Source organism: Hyalella azteca, unplaced genomic scaffold (assembly GCF_000764305.2).
Source record: "Hyalella azteca isolate HAZT.00-mixed unplaced genomic scaffold, Hazt_2.0.2 contig7978, whole genome shotgun sequence".
NCBI classification, from domain to species: Eukaryota; Metazoa; Arthropoda; class Malacostraca; order Amphipoda; family Hyalellidae; genus Hyalella; species Hyalella azteca.
In genome coordinates this window covers 66,748-90,863 of record NW_025938085.1, presented here as the reverse complement: position 1 = coordinate 90,863, position 24,116 = coordinate 66,748, and the positions used below count along the sequence as shown (strand labels likewise).

The 24,116-nt window shown below is 37.9% G+C and overlaps 1 protein-coding gene across 3 annotated transcripts; it reads right to left on the bottom strand.

Annotated features, from left to right (window-relative positions):
* Positions 1 to 4,543: 4,543 nt before the first annotated feature.
* On the bottom strand, positions 4,544 to 23,699 carry LOC108665535 (sodium- and chloride-dependent glycine transporter 1). 3 transcript variants are annotated; one of them, XM_047881440.1, is made up of 15 exons: positions 23,296 to 23,699; positions 15,633 to 15,671; positions 14,686 to 14,893; positions 12,742 to 13,027; positions 12,020 to 12,166; positions 10,917 to 11,055; positions 10,498 to 10,632; positions 9,892 to 9,995; positions 9,245 to 9,369; positions 8,456 to 8,633; positions 8,038 to 8,173; positions 7,560 to 7,691; positions 7,168 to 7,335; positions 6,473 to 6,578; positions 4,544 to 5,589 (listed from the first exon to the last, which is right to left on the bottom strand). In XM_047881440.1, exons 1-15 carry the CDS (start codon positions 23,374 to 23,376, stop codon positions 5,447 to 5,449), a joined length of 2,127 nt encoding a protein of 708 aa, XP_047737396.1. In that variant the 5' UTR covers positions 23,377 to 23,699; the 3' UTR covers positions 4,544 to 5,446. The 3 variants fall into 3 exon arrangements, with proteins under 3 accessions (XP_047737396.1, XP_018007786.1, XP_047737397.1); XM_018152297.2 differs by lacking the exon at positions 15,633 to 15,671; XM_047881441.1 differs by lacking the exon at positions 23,296 to 23,699 and having other exon boundaries at positions 15,618 to 15,673.
* Between the last annotated feature and the right edge of the window lie 417 nt (positions 23,700 to 24,116).

Genomic DNA, 24,116 nt, shown 5'->3' with positions numbered 1-24,116 from the left:
ACGAGAGATAATAAGTATGGCTATCGCTTTGTAATTTACACAGAATAACGGGGAGCTGTACACGTTCTGTGGATCATTTAGCTATGTTTTCACAACATTTTTTTAACTTAATATCCCATTTATGGACGCCCGTTGGAAGGAAAGATAGTTTCGAATCACGTATTCTTGTAAGTTATTGTAGAATCGCTTAATGTGCATGCATGCGGGCCATTTGAGGGCACTAACCTTAAACTGAGGTCAATATTTTTTTGTGTTTAATCAAGTCGGTTAGCCTTGTCATGTAGTGCTAACTGCTCGAGGAATTGAAACTCCCGATGAAATGTATCAGGTGCGATTGATTTTCTCCATTAATGAAACAACTTTGTTTTGTTAACCAAATAAAAATCTCCAACGTAAAGACTCTTTACTTATCTTGCACGAAATATCCGGCATATATTCATGTTTTTATACTAGAGTAAAAACTATTTTAGTATAAATTCTACACCGTATCATAATAGAGTCATGGAATAAAAGCGCGAACCATCAGCAGGAGCGCCATTTATAGCGAACTTTGCTGTAAATTTGTATTATAAATAATTATGTTAGCAATTATTTTTCACCCATATTAATATTTAAAAAGGAGAAAAATACAGAACTTCTAGGTAGCTGTGTACTAAAAATATTTCAGGAAAAATAATGAAAAATATTTTGAATAATTTCTTTCACATTGATAAGTAAATCAACTCTAACTAACACATTGGAAAGAAACTAAAAATGCCAGCTGCTTAAACATCAAACTTAGTAAATAAATTTACTGCATTTAATATAAAATGATGTACACGATTTTTATAATCATACCTAAACTCAAATAATTTCCTTCACTTACTTACCATTTTCGCTTAGCAGAAGTTGCACGTTTCCTCAAGTAAACACAACAGTCTATATACGGAGATAATCCATCACCAATTACACAGAATTATATTCTAAAATGGGCAAGGATGGGTGGATAATAAAATGCACAACCAACTTTATAAGAAAAAACTTAAGTTCCTCACATGGAAACAAATACGCGCAATAGATGTGCAGTATTAAGACCAGTACGACTAATGGCAGACGTAAAATGTTGAGACGATAATTGTCCTTCTGAGAGGGTAACTCAAACTAAAAGCTAACTTCTGTTCAACAACAAGATCTCTGTTGTAATCACTTTAATTGCCTACAGAACGTCCTTCAATTATGTGCAGGAGCGACTACAATTATCAGACAAATATACATCCACGAACAACAATTTAGCTCCAAATTAAACTAAATTGAATGTAGGAAAATTCATTATCTCCTTTTCATCTCTCATGTTGAGGTACTGAATTTCTACAACGAAATTCTACGGAAGCCTCAATCATCTAAAACCTTGGCTTTCATCAGCCCAATGCGGTCACTTATAACAAATGCTGCCAGAAGACACACATCTTTATAGTTACTCAACAGTTAGGTCCTCAAAACGGACAGTACGTTCTCTTATTCTGTGATTGTTCATAGATATTCTTCTCTTAAAGAATTTCTCGGCGTATCACTTAAGGCGCTTAAATGCATTCAATGAATTTACTATTGGAAGCCCTGTTATTTGCCGTTGCTCTATCATAGTTCATCTTTAAAGTTTTTGCCATTAAAAGCTCTTAGTCAAGAAGGAACTCATTCTGAGCTTCATTTGCTTCCCCCCACATTCTGCGTGTCGACGGTAAATTCTGCATCACATAAGAACATCAACTTCATAATCAAGCAATCGACAATTTTCCTCGAAAATCTGCAAACGGACTAGAAATAACACAGTGAAGATTCTAATGTTACAATTGCAATAATTCTAATCAATAACTTTTATCACGTAATTCGTATTTGAGTTCTATGTTAAACTCACACAAATCATGCCGCCTCCATTATCTAACAAGGATCGAATTTCTGCGCAGCCTGGTCTCCTGGACATTAAATATTTCCCGAGCATCAATCTCCGAAAATTTTTTGCAGTGAACTTCATCCTAAAATTGCAAGCAATTTTCGATACATTATTCATTTCCAAAAATTAGTCCTATGTTTCTAAGCAAGTAAACTTTTATGATGTCAACAATGAGTAACTATTATTTTCGTTCACACCAAAATTCATTAGTTTCTACAACATCAAGCAAACATTTATGATCTTCACACAGCGGTAATCTAAGAGCGTGAGCACAATAAATGTCATTACTCATTCCGCTAAAAGTTAAGGACGTGCGCAAAGTTATAAGTAATAACAGTAAAAGATCACCTGAAAAATTCCGAGGCAATAAACTCGATTGAATCATCACAAAAACTATCAAAAGGACACAATAAACGTACACTAATCACAAGGTTACAATTAATTTAAGATACTTTACCTAACATAGAACAGCTACAGCTAGCTAAGAAATAATTGTGACGTCTAAATAGTTGAAACAAACTCAAGACATTCTGCTGAAGTAACGATCTTTGAGCTGAATTTCTGCAGTGGTCTGTATTCAACAATCATGAGTGGTCTGTATTTTTAAGTCGAAGTTGAAGATTATTGCCGTGCAGTTGAAAGTTGTGAAGGATCATCATAAAAAATTGATTAGAATGTTTTCTTTCAACAAGGTTGGGAGTAAACTGCAAATTCAAATAAAGATTGCATAACTGCAACGGTTCTCTCAACGACAAAAAAGGAAATAGTTACATTCTGACACAAGGAAATCACCGTTGCATCAGGAATGAAATCCTCAAGATTTTCCAACCAAAATGCTCAGTTAAGCTTAAAATACGTCAGGATATTGCATTATTGACTTAACACCAAATGCTGGGGCCGATTAATAAGGGCGTACCTTCTACAAGTGAGATCTTCATTTTCACTGCTTATTTCATGATCATTATTCCATTATTCCTGACACCCTGAACGATAATTACTTTAAATTTACTATCGATCGCATTTGGGTTTCCTGCTCATCGCGCAAAGAACTGGAGCGGCACAACGAGAAGCCGCGACAATGTAGCAGGGATAGACTTATCGCTTCGAAGAAATTATAATCACTTAGGTTACAGTGAACTCTCAGGGCGACGTTATATGACAAACTTGAAAAGCGAAGTGAATTGGAATTGAATTGAAAATAAAAATTACTATTAAGACGGAAATTTTAGCGGTTTCGTGTTCATCATTCCTTGATGAAGGTCCACTATATTCCATGGATGATGGTATATATTTCTGCAACTCACATTAAAGATCAAGGGATTGAATACACATTACCGAGTATGGTAAACTAATATTTTTCGATTATAATGCCCAATGGCCTGATTAAAGGCCTCATTTCAACATCGTTTAGACGTATGAACTTAATCACCCAGGTAAATCTTGCAATTCATCATTCCTATATTGGACTTATTTTTCAATAGATTTAAATCCCCGTTCAGATGACTCGGAGCGTTTGGTGAATGCACTGTCATGACGCGCCGAGAGCCCAATATTTTATAACAACATCGTTCAATGCTTAAAATTTAGAATTTAATTGCCCAGTACACGACTGGCAAAAAAATTCTTCACATCATCCATCATTGGTTGTGTTAATTGCAAAATATCCCCATACTCGAATGTTTCTTCAGAAAATAATTAAATGCAATATTAATGGAACATCTAAATGACATTTAAGGTTTAGAAACACACAAATGACGAATATAACAGCAGAGAAAATCGGCGCTGAAAGTACCAGCTTAGGAGAGAAAGTTCACAGAACAAATTTAAACGGTTTGTCGTTCGCGAGTCATATACTTAAAAGTTCTATTTCTTGCTTGAATGAAACATTCGATTTCATATCTAAACTTATTTTTGTTAAATAACATCTCAGGCACTAATAGTGATACTTCATCAATTTTTCGTGAGTTTTAACATTCTGACCTCGAATAAGATTCGAACGTGGATGATTTCTAAGGAAATTCAGGCGTGTACAGAGATAAAAAAATCATTTTTCACTTAAAACATGAAAAATTGCGGCGCGTCAATGATAAAATGATCTTAAAAATCAGCGTAGCAGCTATTTCAGCAATGGGTCTATATACTGCATACGTATATAAGCTAGGGTGAGTTGGATAGTTACTATCTTAACTACAACATCTCAGAACATAGATAGGCATTTATATGAGGGTATAACGTCTCTTTAAGTCATGGAAGAACGTTTATCAGATCAACCTCAGCGTTGGAAAATAGTTGTTAACTTTCTATCAATGTCTTTTAAATGAATTATTCAAGCTTGATAGGAACATACGAAGTTCATCTAAAAAAAATGTTCCAGTAATCGAATTTATCACCAAACTAATTGGAAAAATCGTGTTCGATAAAACTGTTCAACCTATCCGTGTTTCTACCCATAATATAGTTTAAACTATTTTGCGCGAAGATTTGCATGTTTCACCGACAATTTATTTTTGGATGTAAGAATTTCATTTAAAATAATTAGAAAAATAATTCATTTATGAAAATATTGAAACTTTTATCAATATTTTTCCTATATATTAATCTATTTATAAGCACTTCTTCAGCTTAATAATTAAAATATAAAAAATTTGATTCGATTCTATGGTATCGTTCTAAATTTCTCCTTCGCCTTGCTACAGAAAAATATTAATTTACGCGCAATTCAATAATTTTAACTTGAACATTCGCAACAATTAGATAAACTCGAGCCATTATCAAGGCATGAGCAAAACCATAACAATTCATCAATCAAAACAAATTAATAAACTACCGACACAATAGTAGGAACAATTACCACGTTAAAACACTATCAACACTTCGTTTATTCCTATAGACAACTTTCAGCAGACACAAGTCCAAACATTATAACAATTTTCCACTAATGTGCTTCTTGCACGCCAACCGACCAAAATCACACTAAAAAATTATCATGAACTATACTGTGGAGTACAGAGATCAATAGAGGATTTTTGAAGTTCCGCGGCTACTACGAACACTTCAGAGCCTGAATACAATGTTGAGTTGTCGCACTCTGAGCTCAATTTTCGCTATAGACATTTCACACAGAAGAGAATTGGAAACCATTGTTCGTTTGGTAGCAGAATCGAGCTCATTTATATGAATACCGGTCGATGCCTATTAGTTCAAAAGTCCCAAATAAGAGGATTACAACATCTTTTCCACTTATCTCTGAAGAATTGTCGACGAGTGAAACTCTTTCGTCCGCGCGTGAAACTTCTTCATCGAGTCAAGATTGATATCTCATTACGTTCCGAGTCACTGAAACGTCACGTTGCCTGGCTTGTCATTGAAATATCCGACGACTGAGGAATTCAACAGGATCAAGGCTTATTTCTCCATATCATTGGACATATTGCGAAAAATAAAGATATTTCCATCAAATCGTGGGCATCAGGGGCTTGTTTCTTGGAGCCGAGTCGTCTTCATCAGGACAACAAGCGCTTATTTCCTGGAGCCAAGCTTCATGTGCAAGCCGTCTTCCTCCTCCTCCTCTTCTTCCTCGTCATCTTCGTCCGCCTGAGCTGACCAGTTCCTCGTAGCTCGCTGAGAGGACGACTCAGGCTCCATCTCGTACTCCTCGTCCTCTGCTCAGGCCAGAAGAAAGTATTAACGAATTTCAGAATAACTTAATTCGTACTCTCCTTTGAGGACAGATATCAAAATAAATTTAAATTTTTTTCAATATATGAAAATAAAATTAGAAATTCATTTTACATGTTTAACATTGGAGACACTGGCCTTTTAGAAGTGTTGTCTTTAAAAAGTAATTTTTAAACGCATATTTTATTAATAAATATTTCCTACAGTGACATAGAGTTGACGCAATCGTTATATAGAAGAGCTTGCATGAAAATGATTGTAGAAAAAAAAATCAATTACACAATTTTCGAAGAGTAAAGAGAGGTAGATTTTCCAAAGAAATGATGATGTGTTAATCCTTCTGTACACGTCTTCGGACTTACGAAGAAAGTGGGCGTATAAAATACAATAAGTTGTAATGATACGGTAGTTTATGTGATTTCTTGAAACGTACATATAATAGAGGTATGCAAAATGGTTGAGTTAGTTTGGCTGGGATTATCATTTTACTGTATAATTTTTTTTTCTCTACTTCAAAGCTCAAAGTTTGATAAAGAGATAAGTAAACTCATTGCTTAGCAACCGAAAGTACGAGCTCGTAATTACGACGATCGCAAAATTGAAGTTACTTAAGCCGGAGATAAGTTTACTTGAAGTTTCGTTTCCGCAATCACTCTAAGATTCTGGATTGTGATCGAAACCGTCGATGTTAAAATTAAATGAAAAAATTCATGATATCTATCGCACGTCACTTGCCCGTAACACGAGACCTCAAAAAAATCAGCTCCGAAGACTTAACAAACTTTTTGGCGTTAAATTTAATGGGTTATTTTCATTAAGTTTATTTCACTTTTTTCTTTCTATCAGGAATACAGGAAAAACACTAACCCAGTGCAAGTGGTGTCCGCGAGTCGATCGGGGGCAGTTCGCGGCCGTCTTTGTGTCCGTCGGGCGGCCCCCAGCCGGCGGTTGGCCGGCACAGAGCCGTGATGCGCTGCAAAAACAACCACTCTTTCATACAAAAAGTAATGTTCATTTGCGCATTACTTTTGTCTACGTTCCAACTGCTGCTTCATATTGGACTTTGTTTATGTAGCTTCTTCATCCAAACTCTGAATCTATTATAGCAACGTCATCCATCGCCTGGCGTCTTCCCTATTCCTCATATTACAACTTCGAACCAGTTTCTCACTTTTCGAGCTCGGCTATTTCATTTCATATTGAACACATAACTGTTTACCCCTCAATAACGATTGCATCATTTGCCACAATTCTCTGGCCACAAGGTGGTAACTATTCAGAGTACCAGGATTGGAGCATTGGGTTCGATCCAAGCTACCTGCGACAGCTCGGTGCAAATTTGCAAGGTGACCAGGTGTCTAAGCAACGCAAAATTGAAGCAGTGAGTTGCAGTGTTCGAGACCCCCAACAAGCTGTGAATGCTCTGCGTCGCGATGTTCAGAATCGGCGATCTGTGTAACGTCCTGATTAACGCTGACACCTCGATACTTTACTATTCATCTCCTCCATTTCTCCAGTTCCCTCACTCATTCCCCACTAATTTTTCCCTCTAGTAAACGTACCGCCCAGACCGGTCCACTCTTGGTCGAGACGAGGATCACGGCCCTGATGGGTATGGCTGCGATGCACGTGAATGAAATCGACCAGCCGAGGACGTTAGCCCACGTCGGGTAGGCGTAGTGGCCGTAGGAAGACGGCGAATAATCCACGAATGTGAATACCAGTATCAACTGCAATAATAATCACTTTAATTAATTACAGAAAGTTCGGGTGATGAATGAGTGTTAAATATACGTAAATATTTTCCTGTTCAATTTTATATCTGAACTTATTTTCCGAAAGATTTTTCGATTGAAAAATGTTTAAAATCATTTATCAAGAAACACTTGTACGAGTGTTGCGACGGCGGGCAAACCCAACCAAAGCAACAGCCATAGTCAAGATATAAACTCACAACGACGCTGAGCGGAGTGAGAAAGCACCAAGTAGCTTTCCAGTAATACTTTAGGGTGGGGTAGTCGCCGAGCATCTTCTTGATATCTTCCATAAAATTGTCGATTCCGTACACCCAGCATACAACCGTCAACTGACAAACAGACCAGAGGTAAGAACAAATACTACATTACTAGGCACACGTATCAGAACCAGACTCATATGAATCTCTTCATATTTATACAGAAAAAATTAATTTACCATAACCCGAATTGTTCTCTGATGATTCTATCGAACGGTTAAATATCTTATATTATACATTTGTTGCTGCAAGACATCAACAAATATTCAGAATGATGCGACAAGTGTAATTCACATTAGTCGGAAGGAATTTCCGCAAGCATAAATGGTATAAAAAATGCGAATAATAATCAATCGAGTCTTGCCGTTGACTAAATGATGGTTTAATTTTTTTCTGTTCATTTGCATTCTATGCGTACCTCGATGGCACCTATCATGAGGGCGCTGTAGGTGCCCGAGTAGTCGTCTAGCAGCTGAAGGATGTACATGCCGTGCTTAGTGCACATCGAGAGGCCCAGAGAGCAGCCCACAACACACATACCGACGCACACTTTCCTGTGAATAAATATTTCAGTGAATATTTTCATTTACCTGCAATGAACTTCGACGTACATTACTCTGAAAATATCCCCGAAGTTGCGAAATTCTTCATTACCCTAATGCAATGGTTAACCAAATTAATAAATCCCGCACGGAATATGACCCGAGTACTCACAAAATGAACTGAGAAACGACAAATACACCCAGTCAATTGACTCAATTCCAATACGAATAATTGATGCTCCGAGATCCAATATTCGTATCGGATGCTAATAAAGAAGGCGTCTCTGCACTCACATGTAATGTTCTCTGAGTTCGAAGACGTCGACGACGGAAGTGATGACGGTCTGCACGATGGTGAACTGCGAGCCCAGGCCCAGCGTGAGGAGCATCACGAAGAACAGGATAGCCCACAGCGGCGAGATGGGTAGCCGCGCCACCGCCTCGGGATACGCGATGAACGCCAGGCCCGCGCCTGCCAACACCGGGCATGAGACAAGGGTCGTTGCAATGAACCGGGCGGTGATTGTGGAAAGGGAACCGCCAACCTTGAATGGGAACCGGGCGGTGATTGTGGAAAGGGAACCGCCAACCTCGAATGGGAACCGGGTGGTGATCGTGGAAAGGGAACAGCCACGAGCGGCTGATCCGCAAACCCTCAAATTATTTATAGGTACTTTTATGAATGTAAATAAATATTTAGCTGAGACTGATACCCTGCATATTAGCGGAGGAATATTAGTTACAGCCAAGGCTAGTCAGGTCACCATTTTGATGCAGTTTTTTATTTGTAGATTGGACGAATTTAGCTGAACATGAATATTTTGAACTCGAGGCGATAAATTTTAAATAACATAATCATATGATTGGTCAGTGTTACGTTGGGCAAACCATTAACTTTCCACAAGATCCTTGGTAATAATTTAAACTATGGCATCCGCATATCATCATTGCAGATAAAAAAAGTAAGTATTAATTCCACTATCTTCGAAGTAACCTTGACCCTGACACTGCATAGATCTTTTCATCAAAGTATTTTGTAGTAACACACAGTAAAACATGCGTAATTTTAGCGGCAACGCTGACCCTGAGCAGCCACGGCCTCCACCGGGACGCCCATCTCGTGCGCCATGAAGCCGACGATGCCGAAGATGACGAAGCCAGCGAAGAAGCTCGTGAGGCAGTTGGCCACCGTGATGGTGAGGGCGTCTCTGAGCGACGGACAGTGACAGGGGCATAGTGAACGAAGCGCTCAATGTCATTGATTTGAAAACTGCTTGTAGTATTGTGTAGGAATTGCGTGAGTGATGATAAAATTAAATAATGCACTTGCTGCATCTACTCACTGAACTATGAAGCCTATTTTATATTTTAATGATATGTTTTATTGTATAATTTATTTTATTTAGCCATTTTCACTGAGAGAAGGAACAAATATCATCATATTTGATAAGACACTCCGGTTTAAGAATCTATACAATAATACTTGGGTAGTGCAAGCAATGGTACAGATTGTATCGGTTTTCCCATAATTAATTCTTTAACGCCGACACTAATTTACTAGACTTTAACCTATATATCATTAGATCATATCATCTTTCTTAATGAAATATTCTTATTTCTCCAAATCCTGTTTATCATGATGGAATATGCTGACACGGAAAATGATTACATTATTGATAATTGTTTTGAATCAATACCTTCATTCTGTGGCCGCATATCACAGCACCCACCTGAGGCAGTTGTTGTTGAACTTGTTATACGAAGCTAGCGTGATGAGGCCGCCCCAACATGGGCCTAGTGAGAAGAATATCTGCATGGCGGCATCCGCCCACACCTGCTCGAATTATTCCAACTTTATGTAAAATTAATGCAAGACATTTTATTGCACGCACGGATTTAAAATTGTGCTCATTGCATACTTATTTGTAGTTCACTCAAGTCAGTAATAATTTGGTATTGGGAAAAACTTGCAAAAAATTCTTCTGGATACTGTAATCCAAATCGAGAGTCTGTTTAAAAATGATTCTTGTAGCATTCATAACTATATTTGATGTCATTACTTTGAATACAATTTTGTACGCTAAAAATCGAAAGTTTCTTTTAGCACTTTTCAGTCGAATAATCAGTTAACCAATTTCTTCACAGGACTCTCATGCGAATGTCATATCAACCAAAGTTTTTCCTCAACAATTTCAGCTAAGGCACCATTGAGATGTACAGTTTTCAAAAATATAACCATATACTAACTAAAAAAAACTACTGCTAACTATATACAACCTAATTAAAATATGTCAAATTGTTCATTTTACATGAACGTGGTACATGGCAGCAAAGACCTTAACTTCGAGTAGCTTCTCCCACTTGGGCGTGAGGTAGAATGCGATGCCATTAGAGTAGCCGTCCAGTGTGACCGCTCGTGCGAAGAGTATGAGCAGCACGCAGTACGGGAACAGCGCCGTGAAGTATACCGCCTTAATCAAACAATTTCAAGTGGTCAAAAATTTCATTGATTTTCGATTCACCAGAATGATTTCTAGTTAAATCGAGGTCACTCGCTCATACACCGTAAACTTTTACAGCAAATATCGAATTCATAATATTCTATTCCTGATAAGTATCGGATAACTTTTAAATCCAAGCAAATTTTTTTGTCGAAGGTTCATGGGAAATTTATTTTTCACCATAAACTTTAAAAATTACAGATTTGTATGCACAACCGATCAAAAATGAGGAAAGTTTATGCAACACCACACACCTTGCCCATGCCGGAGACCCCCCTGAAGAGCCCCAGGAAAACCACGACCCAAGCTAAGATGAGGCACAGGCTCAGGTGCCACTGTAGGTGGTGGCCGTCTTCCTCGTGGAAGCCCTCCGAGATGTCCAGCATGAAGTTGCTGCACATAAAAATAGGAACTTGTGGACTTCAAATTGTCAACAAATAGCTGCACAAAGAAAATAGTAACGTGTGAACTTCAAATTGACAACAAATATCTGCACAAAAAATAGTAACGTGTGGACTTTTAATTGACAATAAATACAAAAGTACGGGATGCAGCTGGTGAATAAAACGTTTGTAATAAGAATATGGTGAAGTTCCCGTTAAAATTCGTTTACTATTGCATTTTGATCCAATCCGCCATTGCGGAAAAGAAGTAATGAAGAAGGAGAAATGCATTCCAATTGATAATCAGTATGAGTACCGGCTCGCAACAAATTTCTTAGAGAATTAAGTAAGAAATATTGGATTGTAATTTCGAACAAATTTCAATCAAGCGAGTGCAATGCCTCTTGTAAGATTTTCTTTAACGAGATTGACTTATGGACAAAGTTGCGACATTACAATAATATTCGCAATTTATACATGACAGAATTTAGCAACCGGCTAAAAATATGCATGATAATAGCGCAACCTCCTGGAATAACTGCGTTTAAGCTAAAATCGTCGTATATAAATGATTTTCTTCTGTTTTTTTTTTTCATTTACTCGCGTAGAATTTACAGGAAAAGTTTTTGTCATTGATGTCAGGAAGGACAGGGAATTCACAGACTAACCGGATCTAGATCCTGAGCAGCATAAAAACCGGAAACGGATCTAGAGCAACATAAAAGCCGGAAACAGATCTAGAGCAGCATAAAACCCGGAAACAGATCTAGAGCAGCATAAAACCCGAAAACAGATCTAGAGCAGCACAAAACCCGGAAACGGATCTAGAGCAGCATAAAACCCGGAAAACCCGGAAACGGATCTAGAGCATCACAAAACCCGGAAACAGATCTAGAGCAGCATAAAAACCGTAAACGTATCATGAGCCACAGAAAATCTAATACTCCCTCCCAAGGGGAGACTGAAGTACTCACTGGAAGTACTCATCAGCAGGCAGTTTGCTCTGCATGAACGTGGCGTTGAGGTGACGCCACTGTTCGGGCGTCACTTCGTCCCTGTAGTAGCAGCTGCCGTTCATGGCCATCAGGCCGTCGTGCAGTGTGCAGTTTTTGCTATCAAACCTGCTCAAAAAATTCATATATCTCAATTTCTAGGCGCTTTCGTACAGAATTAAGAACTTATTTCCCTTCTTGTTAAGAATTATTGATGAAGTTTTCTAGATCAACTGTTATATTCATTATTTTATATTATATTTTGCAATCCTGATTACACTCAATTTTTAGTCAGTTTCTCCTAAAGTGGAAAATTCATACATGTACCATGAAAACATGAAATGATAAAATAAATTTGTTATTTGCTCATATAAATTTTGAAAACGAAATTATCGTTTTTAATTCAAGTCTATAGTAAGCAAATATGTCTGCTCCAAAGAAGTGCAGCCTTCCTAATTGCGACATTTGTATGTAGGGTATGTACTCATTATAAAACGCGTGGCGTGTGCTAAAAAATGTTGAAAATTACAAAATTACAAAAACATAAAATTAACTTTTTCATCCTGCCTCGATTTTTGATCACATCAATTGAAGCTAAACGCAGTACAGCAAAAAGCGTACTATCTCTGTTTTGTTCAAGAAAACTAAACTGTGAACGTGACTTGTCATAAAAAAACATTGAATGCCCTAGAACGTTGTATCACCTTCTGCAGGCCTCAGTATTCCACCAATGGTCGCATGAAGCCCAAGGCAGGCTGGCCGTGAACGAAGAGAAGAGGTAGAAGAACGCCCACGCGATGATCACATTGTAATAAAGGCCGATGAAGAACGCCACCATCACCATGCTTAAGCCGAGGCCGGTAAAGAGAGGACAGATCTTCCAGATGGTGAGTGGGCCTTCTTGGCCGAACTGGCCCAGGCAGAGCTCGAAGAAGAACAGCGGCAGGCCCGTGGTGAGCAGCATCGCTACGTACGGTATCAGGAATACTCCTGCAAACGGAATAACGTGATACTGACGTGACCAACATATGAATAAAAGAAAATTGTTGTAAGTGATTCAGGTACAGAAAATAAATGCCCTAACAGCGAATCTCACGCACGTATATATTTTGAGAGAGAATAAAACAAATTGACAGAGATAATCTATGGTCAGAAAAAATTAATCATTTCTCGAGACTGTGCTAATAAAATTCTGCACGCCGCAAACCTTATTTATTTTTCCCTTCTAACAAATTTTATTCAACGTCTTCTAGGACTAAAATGAAGTTAATTGTTTGTTCATATAAACAATAATAACGTTCCGTTATTGCCAACATGTCATTGAGCCTGCATATATTTAGTCGCCTTGTTCTTGTTTTACAATTTTTTAAAGGTAAAAGTTAGAGACCATGACAATTCCCCTTTTTGCTCTTTTTTAACACTTTTCCAATATAGTGAAAATAACGATTTCACCACACTTTATCGTCTTCCGAGCAACAGCTATTGACTTGTATATCTTTCTACCAACACAAATGGCAATACATCGACGCTTCTTAGTTCGTCTTCTCATATTCATGTAATATTTGCACAAAGGGAAGCAGAAATTTTGGTCAGAAAGTCATTGCCGGAGATTTACGAATCTGATCTACATATATCGAATTTCAAATATTGAACTGAAGCGTATTTCAAAACTAAACAAAAAATGTGTGAGGTTCCTCGGCGTCATAAACTATTCCGGAAAACAACTACGATATGCACTGCTCACATACTTAAATTTAAGAAGTAAACGACGTAGACTTTTACTGAACAGAAAACGTTCAAAGGGAGGGCAAACTCAATTAATATTAAAAAGACCTTCCTCCCGCCTGTAATTACTAATTAGTTTTCCCGAACGCAACGCAGGAAATAAAATCATGTTAAATTTGAATTTTAGCTAAATCTTATCGCTGTTTGAAACGAAAAAATAATAAAATAAGAACAAAATACAGTCTCATCATTTGCTCATGGTTAAAAATTGTAAATTTGTTAGCATGATTATTCAATATTCTTGCTTAAATGCATTTGACTGTATGAATTGTGCGAGCTCATGGCAAACACGAATATTTGAACCTACGAAAATTCAGAAAATAAAAAATTATCATCGCCATACATTTTAACTTTGAAATTGTAATTATATTTTTCTTAACCTACGACGCGTCGCTACTGAAACATCCCGTACGAATCACAAATTATCGCATGAGAGCCATAATAAGCATTAAGTTGTTTCGACTCGGTAACTTTGGCCAATTATGCTCTTCTAAAAAATTGAACATCATCGTTCTCCATCCAACAACCATTATTTAGATTTTATATTTAGCCAACCAAATTGCCGGCGGACCTGAATGTGCACTTGCCATTAGATTTGATAATATCCCAACTCTACTTACTAAACAAGTTGCATCGAGCTGATTATTAGCCGATCTATAACACGATCAGCTTTCTTATTTTTAAGACGCCACATCAAATGATACCAAAATGAGAGCGCAATTTCGCACCGAGTGATAATGCCACTTTATCAACTCCCTTATCTGCAATAAAATAAATCTTCATAGCCCGTGTCTTCATCTAAAATAAAATAAATCTTCATCATGCAAATGTGCAACAGGATAATTTTTAGATCTGTCACCCACCTCCTCCGTTCCTGTAGCACAGATACGGGAAGCGCCAAATGTTGCCCAGACCAACAGCGAAGGAGAGACACGACAGCAGAAACTCCAGTTTGTTGTCCCATGCTCCCCTGTCTACTGGAGCTCCGGAGTCAGCCATCACCTCTTCCCCGTCCGTCTTGTTGACAGTTATGCGGATGTCCTTAGCATCCGACACCAGCTTCGTGGTGCTCTGGACGGTGGACACATTCGTTAGTAATCTGGATATCTGTGCAAATGGATTTCTAATCATTCTAAACTGAAATTGAGCTTTCTAGCTGTTCTATCATAATTGTAATAAAATGTTATACTAATATAGATGGATATGAAACCCGTTGATAAAAAATTATATTCCCATTCATAGATTGATTCAAAATCTGGATTAAATGCCCAGAGGTTTTTTTACGAGATCTTGTGGCATGATTGCTCATTATGAACATTAAATACCTTGATCTTATTTTCTTCCTCATTGTTCAGATCAGGTTTGTTATATAACTTCGACTGCCGATGCTGAAAACCCCGCATAACATTTACTCTTTTATGAATACTGGCAACTTCAGTCTTTGCTTGCCAAGTAAAGTTCGTAATTTTGAAAGATGATTCGTAAAGTTGTTTTTATTTTTTGATAAATTTCATAGATAATATTTGTTGTCTACTGCGATCCCCGTGTATATTAACACTGAATGTAATGTGCTCAAACCTCCTATGGCCTCGAGAGGTTCGACCGAACAATGGCTGAAAACTCAGCTTATCATAAAATCTCATACAACGAGTGATGGAAATGTACTAATGAATTAATATGTATCGCAACTTGAACAGTTGTTAATTAAACGATGTAAACGGAGTTATTCATTTCAGAAAAAGCTACGATATGGAAAAAAATTAACGGTGGATAGAAACTGCAACAAAGTACTTACAATTTAAAGTCAAACCTTTTTAAATCCAGAGAAATGAACAGAAGCAGTCACCAACTGCAAAAACAAATAAAAATAAGAACTTGAGTACGAAACATAAATACAAATCATGCGTTTACTACATTTTTACGCCTAAAACAACCAATTCAATACTTTTACTGCAGATATAACAACTGAAAATAATTGGTATCTATGAAACTGAAATGTTTAACAAATTTCCGAACTACGTTTTGCAGAAAGTGGCCCACAAATCAATCGACCCATGAGTATTATTCCTACTTAAATGATCTAAATTTTTGTCAATGCAGCATTTACAGATTTATTTAGTTTATCACAATGACTTCCTCGGAAACGGCTTAATGTGCTGTTAGCAATTTTTCTAACTTCCTGCAGAAACTATCTAAATTATTTTGAACTTCATTATATTTGGAACCTAATTCTTAAACTGCACATTTTGGCAAACCGCATAAAAAATACCATTTTCTGAAACTGAATCGACTAGCGTTTTCGTTATAAGATGACGACGATAGTGAAAGTGTTAAAGCTGAAGCTGTTCCGTGCGCTCGAACGTCAGCAGCTTGGTGATCAATAAAGGAAATCTAGAAGTAGGCCAAGGTTGCTCAGGGTAGCTGTGCTTGTGTTGGCTGGAGGTCGATAAGAACATCGTGTTCCGATCTAATAACCCACAGTTCGGGTTCTGATCCAAATACATTAAAAGATGCCAGTAAATAACTCTTAACTTTCTAGTACAGCATGAGCCTGCGGAAATGCGGAAAACCAGCTCACCGTTGCATATACTTTGCTTCTTTTTTATATAGGTCTGAAGTAAAATTGCTGTAATGAGCAAGGAGTTTAACAATTGACTGCATTATTTGGTGATTTACTATGTTTACAATTACGACACAACTTGGATACGCAAGGGTGTTCATTAATTACTTTAGTATCAAATGATGCAAAATTTCACATTTTCGTTCCTCTGCATGGTTGAATATTGAAATTATTCATGTCTATTAACATTGTTAACCGTGGCTTACGGAAAGTCCAAATTAGTTTTACGTGTTTTTTTAGGAAATCATTAATGAGAAATAATATCATTTAATAAATAGCAAAAAATCTTTTGTGATAAATAATAGCTCGTGAGGCATGAACGACATGACATGTACAAATTCATTGAAAATAGATTTCGAAATAAAAAAAACGAAGATCAGGAAATTCATCAGCTCAAATGGAGGAATTTTTATTTTAAACAATGTAAATAACTCTGAAAATAATTTCATTATTGTTGCAGATTTTCCTTAATTTTTCTCAATAATAGCTCAGTCCATATAATTTAGTTTCAATAAGCTGAACAGTTATTTATTCGCGAGCAGATTAAAAGCGAATTTTCCGAATGAATAGAAACGTATCAGTTGAGAGGTGTATTATGAAACAAGCTGTTCTTCAGGGGGATCGTTGCATTGGAAAAAGTGCTTCGTTAAAAAAAACACAACGTTTGCGTTGTGGCACTCGGGAGAGCAGTTATGCTTCACAGAAAGCGTTGTAGATTCAGAGAGTAGCTTGTAGTTTCTCCTACAGGGAGAGTTCTTCTCGATCCTGCAAGAAGAGAGCGTTGCCGCTAAAAGAAGAGCACTATAACAGAAGAGAGGTCAACAAGATCTACGGCTTTAAATTGTTCTTGGGTACTGTCGATAGATTCGATGCCTTCATGCGCACGTCTCAGTTTTTGAATTCGAAAGCTTCGATTACTTTCGGCGGCACAATCTGCCACCGAAACCAATTAACTGCCCAATCAATCAATTAACTCAATTTCGGCGGTTCAACGTCTTTTGAGTTAGTTAATGGGGAGATTCGCCTTTCATTTCAATCGTTGCCTTGAAACGGCAGTAATAAGGCTTGATTTTGGTCCGATGCAGCTACATTGCAAGAACATGATTTTTGCGAAGAGAATTTCCCACGACGAAGTTTTCTTCTTCCCTTTAATATTTATTCTTGACTATAAAACTTCACATTTATTATGCCTTTTATTTTCCAGCTTAATTGCGATTAATGATGATTATCGGTAGTATCGGAAGACTGTTGTGATTATCATCAGTCATGCATACATTTTACTGAACGTTGACGCATTTTCTCATGATTCTGTTAATTGTTGTGGACGCAGAGAGTAAAATTCTCAGAGGTAATGAAATCAAGAAATGGAAAACTATAAGAAAGTTTAGATAACTTATATATCGGGCTATTAGGCCAAAACTTTTCCTCTTGAAGTGGAAAACTTTTCCAAAGGCCATATTTATATGGCCATTTTCCATTAGGCCAAAACTTTTCCTCTTTTCCTCCAGTGACATTAAATTTTGAATGAGCGCTTACCTCGTAAAAATTTAATTCCAGATTGGATAATTTATTCCACGGCATGAAACTGGCAGCCGCCTTGACATAATTTCATTAAATAATAAATGGCATCTTTACTAAATTACTGCACCTGCAGAAAGTAAACTTTCAAAACACTCTGAACGAAGTCTTCCCAGTTCCCATTACTCCTAAAATATACACGCGACTTTGCCCTTTAGGAAGCTTCCACAGAAGCTTCTATTCTGGTGCAGCGGCCGCCAGCAGCCCACGGTATTTACTAGCGCCGGCCCTGCGGCAGCGCATCGCTCGTCACGCTGATGCCGCGCTGAGAGCCGCTTATGTAAGCGCGAATTAAATGTTTCATAATAACTACACTGAGAAAATTTGTTGCGTCAAGCTCACTGTGGTAGTTGACATGAGTAAACCCATGTGTTGGGGACTATTGTGACTCAATGATAATAACGATCAAGAAGCCATATGAGTCAAAGCCAAATTAAATCGAAAATTTTGAAATAACTCCACGCACATTCAATATAAAAAAGTATTTTAGATCCGAATTTTGAATAGTACGTTAGTGAAACTTCGCGGAGAAGAAATGGGACTCCTGTAAGCGATGACATTAGCCCATGGACAAGGCTTATTAGACACTACGACTTTTGCATTTGCTGTATAGATTTATGTATTTTATTATTTTATATATTTGTTATTTTCTGCATATAAGCAGCTGTTGAGGGCAAACGCCCTCACGTGTTCAGAACCGTGTGTGCAAGACACGACCGTGTCTAGACAGCCGTGAGCAGGTGATCGATTCACTGACTCATAACAATCAATAAGCTGGTAATTTGTCAGGTCTATTGATTACACCCATGCCCCGCCTACGCATGATGACGACCTCAATGAAGTTATGTTTAGAGAAACAAAAATATTCAAATGATGATAAGGAAATTGTATCGTTTATTCAACCACGTGCAGAGAAATTTGCCTACTTTGATTCATATTTTCCACATCGAGCCGATGATATATGCCAGGAGAAGTTTCCTATATAGCACCAGAGTGCAGGGTGCTATATGTTTCCTTTACAGCACCAGGGTGGTCGCTTTCGTCAAGGCTAAGACAGATTTACCACCCCAACTTCGATTGAATGATGTTATTTTTATATTTGTCTGCTCCGTGGGCGTCATAAAACTGATGATGTGTCAGAGTGTGTCGGAGGAAAAGCGTTCACTCGTTTCGAGGCAAAATAAAACAAACTTAAGTTTCCTGACAAGCGCTCACTTAATCTTTTAAAATATTCGTCAACATGTGCGCTTTCGGTGAGACCTTGAAAGATATTCCTAAACCAATGATAACGAATTTTTTAATGAATTTTTAGTTTAATGAAATAACTCTTTCTTATCCCATTCAAACTTGTATTAAACTTAGCGGTCAAAAACAAAACAAGTTGCTAATTAAAATGGCATAGAAATATATCTTAAGCAGCCCGCGTTTCCTCTAACTATTTTAATGCTTGATATTGGTAGCAACTTGAACGATTTTATGGCCATTAATGTACCATTCTTTGAGAGCAGAGAGAATATTCCAGAATATCACATACGGTATTCCAGAAACACACGCAGTAGCTAAACCTAGTGAAATTTATTGTTAAGCCTTCAATCAAAAACTCATAATAGTTTCGAGGGATAAAAAATTGTTTTTCTTTATTGATGATGATGAGGGCCATCGGTAGTTTTTCTTCCTGAAGTTTTACAACTGAAGACTTGCATTTCAAACAAAACACTTGCTTTAAGCAGCATTTGATTATTTTCAGATAAATATGGCTCATATTTTGAAAGAGGAGAACAATTTTTTCACCAACTGATGACAAAGCTGTTATCAAACATTCCTATTCTTTAAGCGTTTGCTGCGACTGTAGTGACTGTCGTAAAACACAGGAGTATGCAAGCTAGCATGCAATGACTAGGCAGCGCCTATATGGGATAATTTGCACATGGTCTGAAAAATATGTTTTTCGCCAAGGCTGAGTAATTCTACTAAGTGCAAGAATTTGCGATCTTTCAACAACACAGTACCTCACATACAACGTTGTTTGTTTTCGCTACATATGTCTCAATATTTACGGGTTGACTACAATTCAATTTGAGACATTTAATTGAGATACGTAATTCTATATCCTTCGTTTGTCAATCTCTGAGCGTATGTAGACGATATAAATCTGCAACGGAAATTTATCCCCACATTACAAAATCTATGGCTTCAATTTTGTATCGTGAATATTTTTTCAAAGCTCATGTATAGTACCTGTTCAAATTTCAATCATTCAAATGTTAAAACCGCTTCAAATTATTAGAGAGTGTTCCAAATAGAAAAATGATATAGAAAATTAGCAAATTACGCTCTTAAAACAGTATGAGGTCTGTCTTGCATGGCGGCAAACTAGACAAAGCAAATTCGCGGTAAACCCTAGATAACTACAATCGATTTATTGTTTCCTTTAGCGATAATCAATTTTGCACGCAGGCAGCGAAACGATTCGAGCCTCCAGCCGAAAACACTAGGCCTTGAGAACACACAACCGCTGGCTACTGCAACTGCTGCTGCTGCTGCTGCTGCTGCTGCTGCTGTTGTTGTGGCTGCTACTGCTGTGGCTGTGGCTGCCACGGCTACTGATTCTGTGGCTGTGGCTGCTGCGGCTATTGATGCTGTGGCGCTACTGTTGTGGTTGCTGCTGTTGTGGTTACTGCTGTTGTGGCAACTGCTGTTGTGGCAACTGCTGTTGTGGCAACTGCTGTTGTGGCAACTGCTGTTGTGGCCCTCGCTGTCACCGCTCCTGTAACAGCCTAGAAAAATGTCGTAAATGTGTCAGTGCTTCCTGGGGCTAGCCACGCCACGCGCGGATTACCTGCCAGCTTCATGTCTACTCCTGCTAATTGGCACTCCGTGTAAACGAAGCGTTCTGGTGCCATGACCGCTGGTTTGCCGGTTACAACAATTAAACAATTTGGTGATGTCAGTGAAACAGAGACACTTTAAGCAGAATATTGTAATTTATACACGTAGAAATACAAAAAGTAGAAGAAAATACAAAAATATACTACAAATCTTTGACGACAGTTTATTTCCGTTATCGTTTCATGAGACATAAGCGACTAGTTTGCAAATTTTATCCAATTTTCCCCTTAAAATACCTGAACGTCATTTATCTGCCATTCTATTTTAACATATTCAAACACCAGCACGTTTTCACTTTCCTTCTGCTACACGCATGCTGCCAGCTGCGCATGCTGGTAATTTCCGGTGAGCTAGACTAGCAAAAAAACCGCGCTCTCGCTGCTATCAGATAACAACAGCAAACAGCAGAGCGCCTCGGAGGAAATGCTCCGTCTTTTCAGCTTTTCTCTTCAAATGACTTCTGTTTTTTCCTCAAAAATTTCATGAATTCCTTCCGGAAAAAGTTGAAGTAAATTCTTATGTAAAAAAAATGAGTAAACCACAAATACTCAAAAAATAATCAAAAAATTTCGGCTTGACAAAACTAACACATTTTAAACCGAACTTTAACTAATTATAGCTTGAATCTCAAATGATCTAGCGTTAATAATATATTTGCGCATTGCACGCATGAAGCGCAGTTGTATAAAGTTCGCAAGGTGCGGTGACAGAAAACAGGCCAGTTTTTTGTGGACAAGGTCGTAAACTCGAGCGCGGCTGATGCAAGCGCCGGCACTCGTTGCAGTAGCCCAGCTCCATCTTGACGGGATCTACGCGCGTGCCGCTTGATAATTGTCAATTGCAATGGCCTTATGTGTGTTACAATTGCTTATACGCTATCTTCAGGATTTACGCTATCTCATGGATATAGTTCATTAGGCTCACAAGGTAAATCATTATTTTACCTCGAAATGCAGTCATCAGCTCTAAGAAAAATTTCTTTGGTGCTAAATGCACATCGCATGAATAAAAATTTATACCACCTGATGTTGGAGCGCATACGTATGTTGGAACGCATACGATGTAATGGAAAACATTCACTAATATTGAATAATCACGCTCCTGAGAAAGACCTTTTTCAGCCTCTGCTTACTAAACATTCATGTTCTATCAATCTATCCTTATGACGACCTCAGGCCTCATTCCTATTACATTCGATCATCATTCTTTTCTGAAGCTTACTCAGACTTTTTCAACAACATGGAAGCAAGGATCGCGGCACAGACGTAACCTGTCATTTATCCTGTAATTGCGCGGTAATGTGGGGGAGCATAGGAAGGGGGCAAAATACAGTCCCTCGGTCACGAGGACTCCTCACAACTCCTACGCGTGCTTTCCTGCCCCTCGATCAATACAGGGAATGATGCGGTGCCTGGAGGGAACATGGCGCCCCCCTCCAACTCCCCATATTCGTGCGGGGTGGGCACCTTCGTTATCACCACCTGGCCGATAAGCCTCCTCACCCTCCAAAGTTTCCCCTGGCATAAACGATGTGATGCGAGACTAACTCTCTCTTTTTCCGGTCACGTGCCACGATAAGCAAACTTTTCATGGCATTGCATCTTTGTAAAGAAAAGATATGTTAGTGTAAAACTTCGGTAAATGTTCGTTTTTTTTCATGTGAACAGCATTTGCACTGTATTACTGTAAATGCAACTATACAGGTATAATTTAGTTTCTATTCATTTAAAACACTCAAAAATAGGTATCAACCTAATTTTTGCGGCTACGAATTGGCAGAATTTTTGCATCAAACCAAAAATCGTGGAAAACTTTCCTTGATCATCTGCTGGTAAACTTTGGGTCGTTTAAAGTAAATATTCTTCCCTAATCTTCATCAATTTCATACTAAAAATACTTCTAAATCATAATACTGGAAATAAAATCAGCTAAATTTACGCTAGTATCTTAGTCTAATTCATAGGTGAAACATTATTGCTAGCCTCCAAGCAACGCAATAAAGTGAAGCATCTAAACATGCATCTAATTAGTGATGGCGTGAGTGATTCGCACGAAGTTATTTGCTTAACAATTTCGTTTTAAATGTCCTCCACTGTTGTATTTGTGCAAATGCATCAAAGTTATGAAATGCCTTCTGTAAGCTCATGAGGCATAGCGAACAGGAACATTATTTCAGACTTTGGTAATATATGTATGTTAGGTGAATTCTTCCTTTTAGTTTTGCTGACACTGTCAATTAGTGCTGGTCAACAATTGCAATTGTTTGTTTCGGTTTAGCGAAGCTCCTGGCTCCGCTAGGATTTTCACTTTTGGATATTTTGGAGGGCAAAATGTGTACTTGCAAATTTATTTCACTCGAAAAAAAAAAGAAGAAACTACAACTTACCTTGACCTCCTTCATGGCACCGTAGTCTTCGGCCCGCTCCTTAGCTCGAGATAAGGAATCCGGAAACTTTGAACGCTTCATGAAATAAATTTCATCACAGTTCTATCTTCCAATTTTAGCCAAGCTTACGATTTCTGGTTAAACAAATAATCTGCAGCACTTAACCATAGCTCACGAAGTTCTCAAGCAATCGTCATTCCGAGTAACTTTCTGGGAACAAAATCATATAAATTGATAGTGGAAACTTAATCGTCGTGGTTTAATAATGAGGACAACGTATCCAGTCACGACTCACGAAGTTTCCATTAACAGATATTTCTGCACCCGCCATTAAATCTAAAAACGAGATAATTGAATTTCAAAAACTAAAAAGGATTTTTTTCAATTTGAATGATTAGTAGTAAACTTGCAATAGAAATTTTTGGTACCTAATTAAATATTAATTCCGAACATTACTCAAAATCCGGCACTCAGCTGATACACTCGAGAGCTCCATTAACTTACAACGCTCAGCAACGGCGGGTGCGTTCACACTGAGCGGCAGTCTGAGCCGCGTCACTCGCGTGCGCCGTGATGGGGTCCACTCTCCAGACAGGCCGACGGAGAGTCAATATCCGACTCTCCAAAATTATGCTGATAAGAAAACTTGAAATGGAACGCTTGAAGACTTGAAATAAAACAAATGCGATGCATTATGGTTTTGTTTCGAAATATTCCACAATAAAATGGACTAAAACATCATCTTCTATGTCCAGAAAAGTTTCACGATAAAATAATTAGCAAATTTTCATGCCGTGCGCCGCAGATCTTACTACTGATTT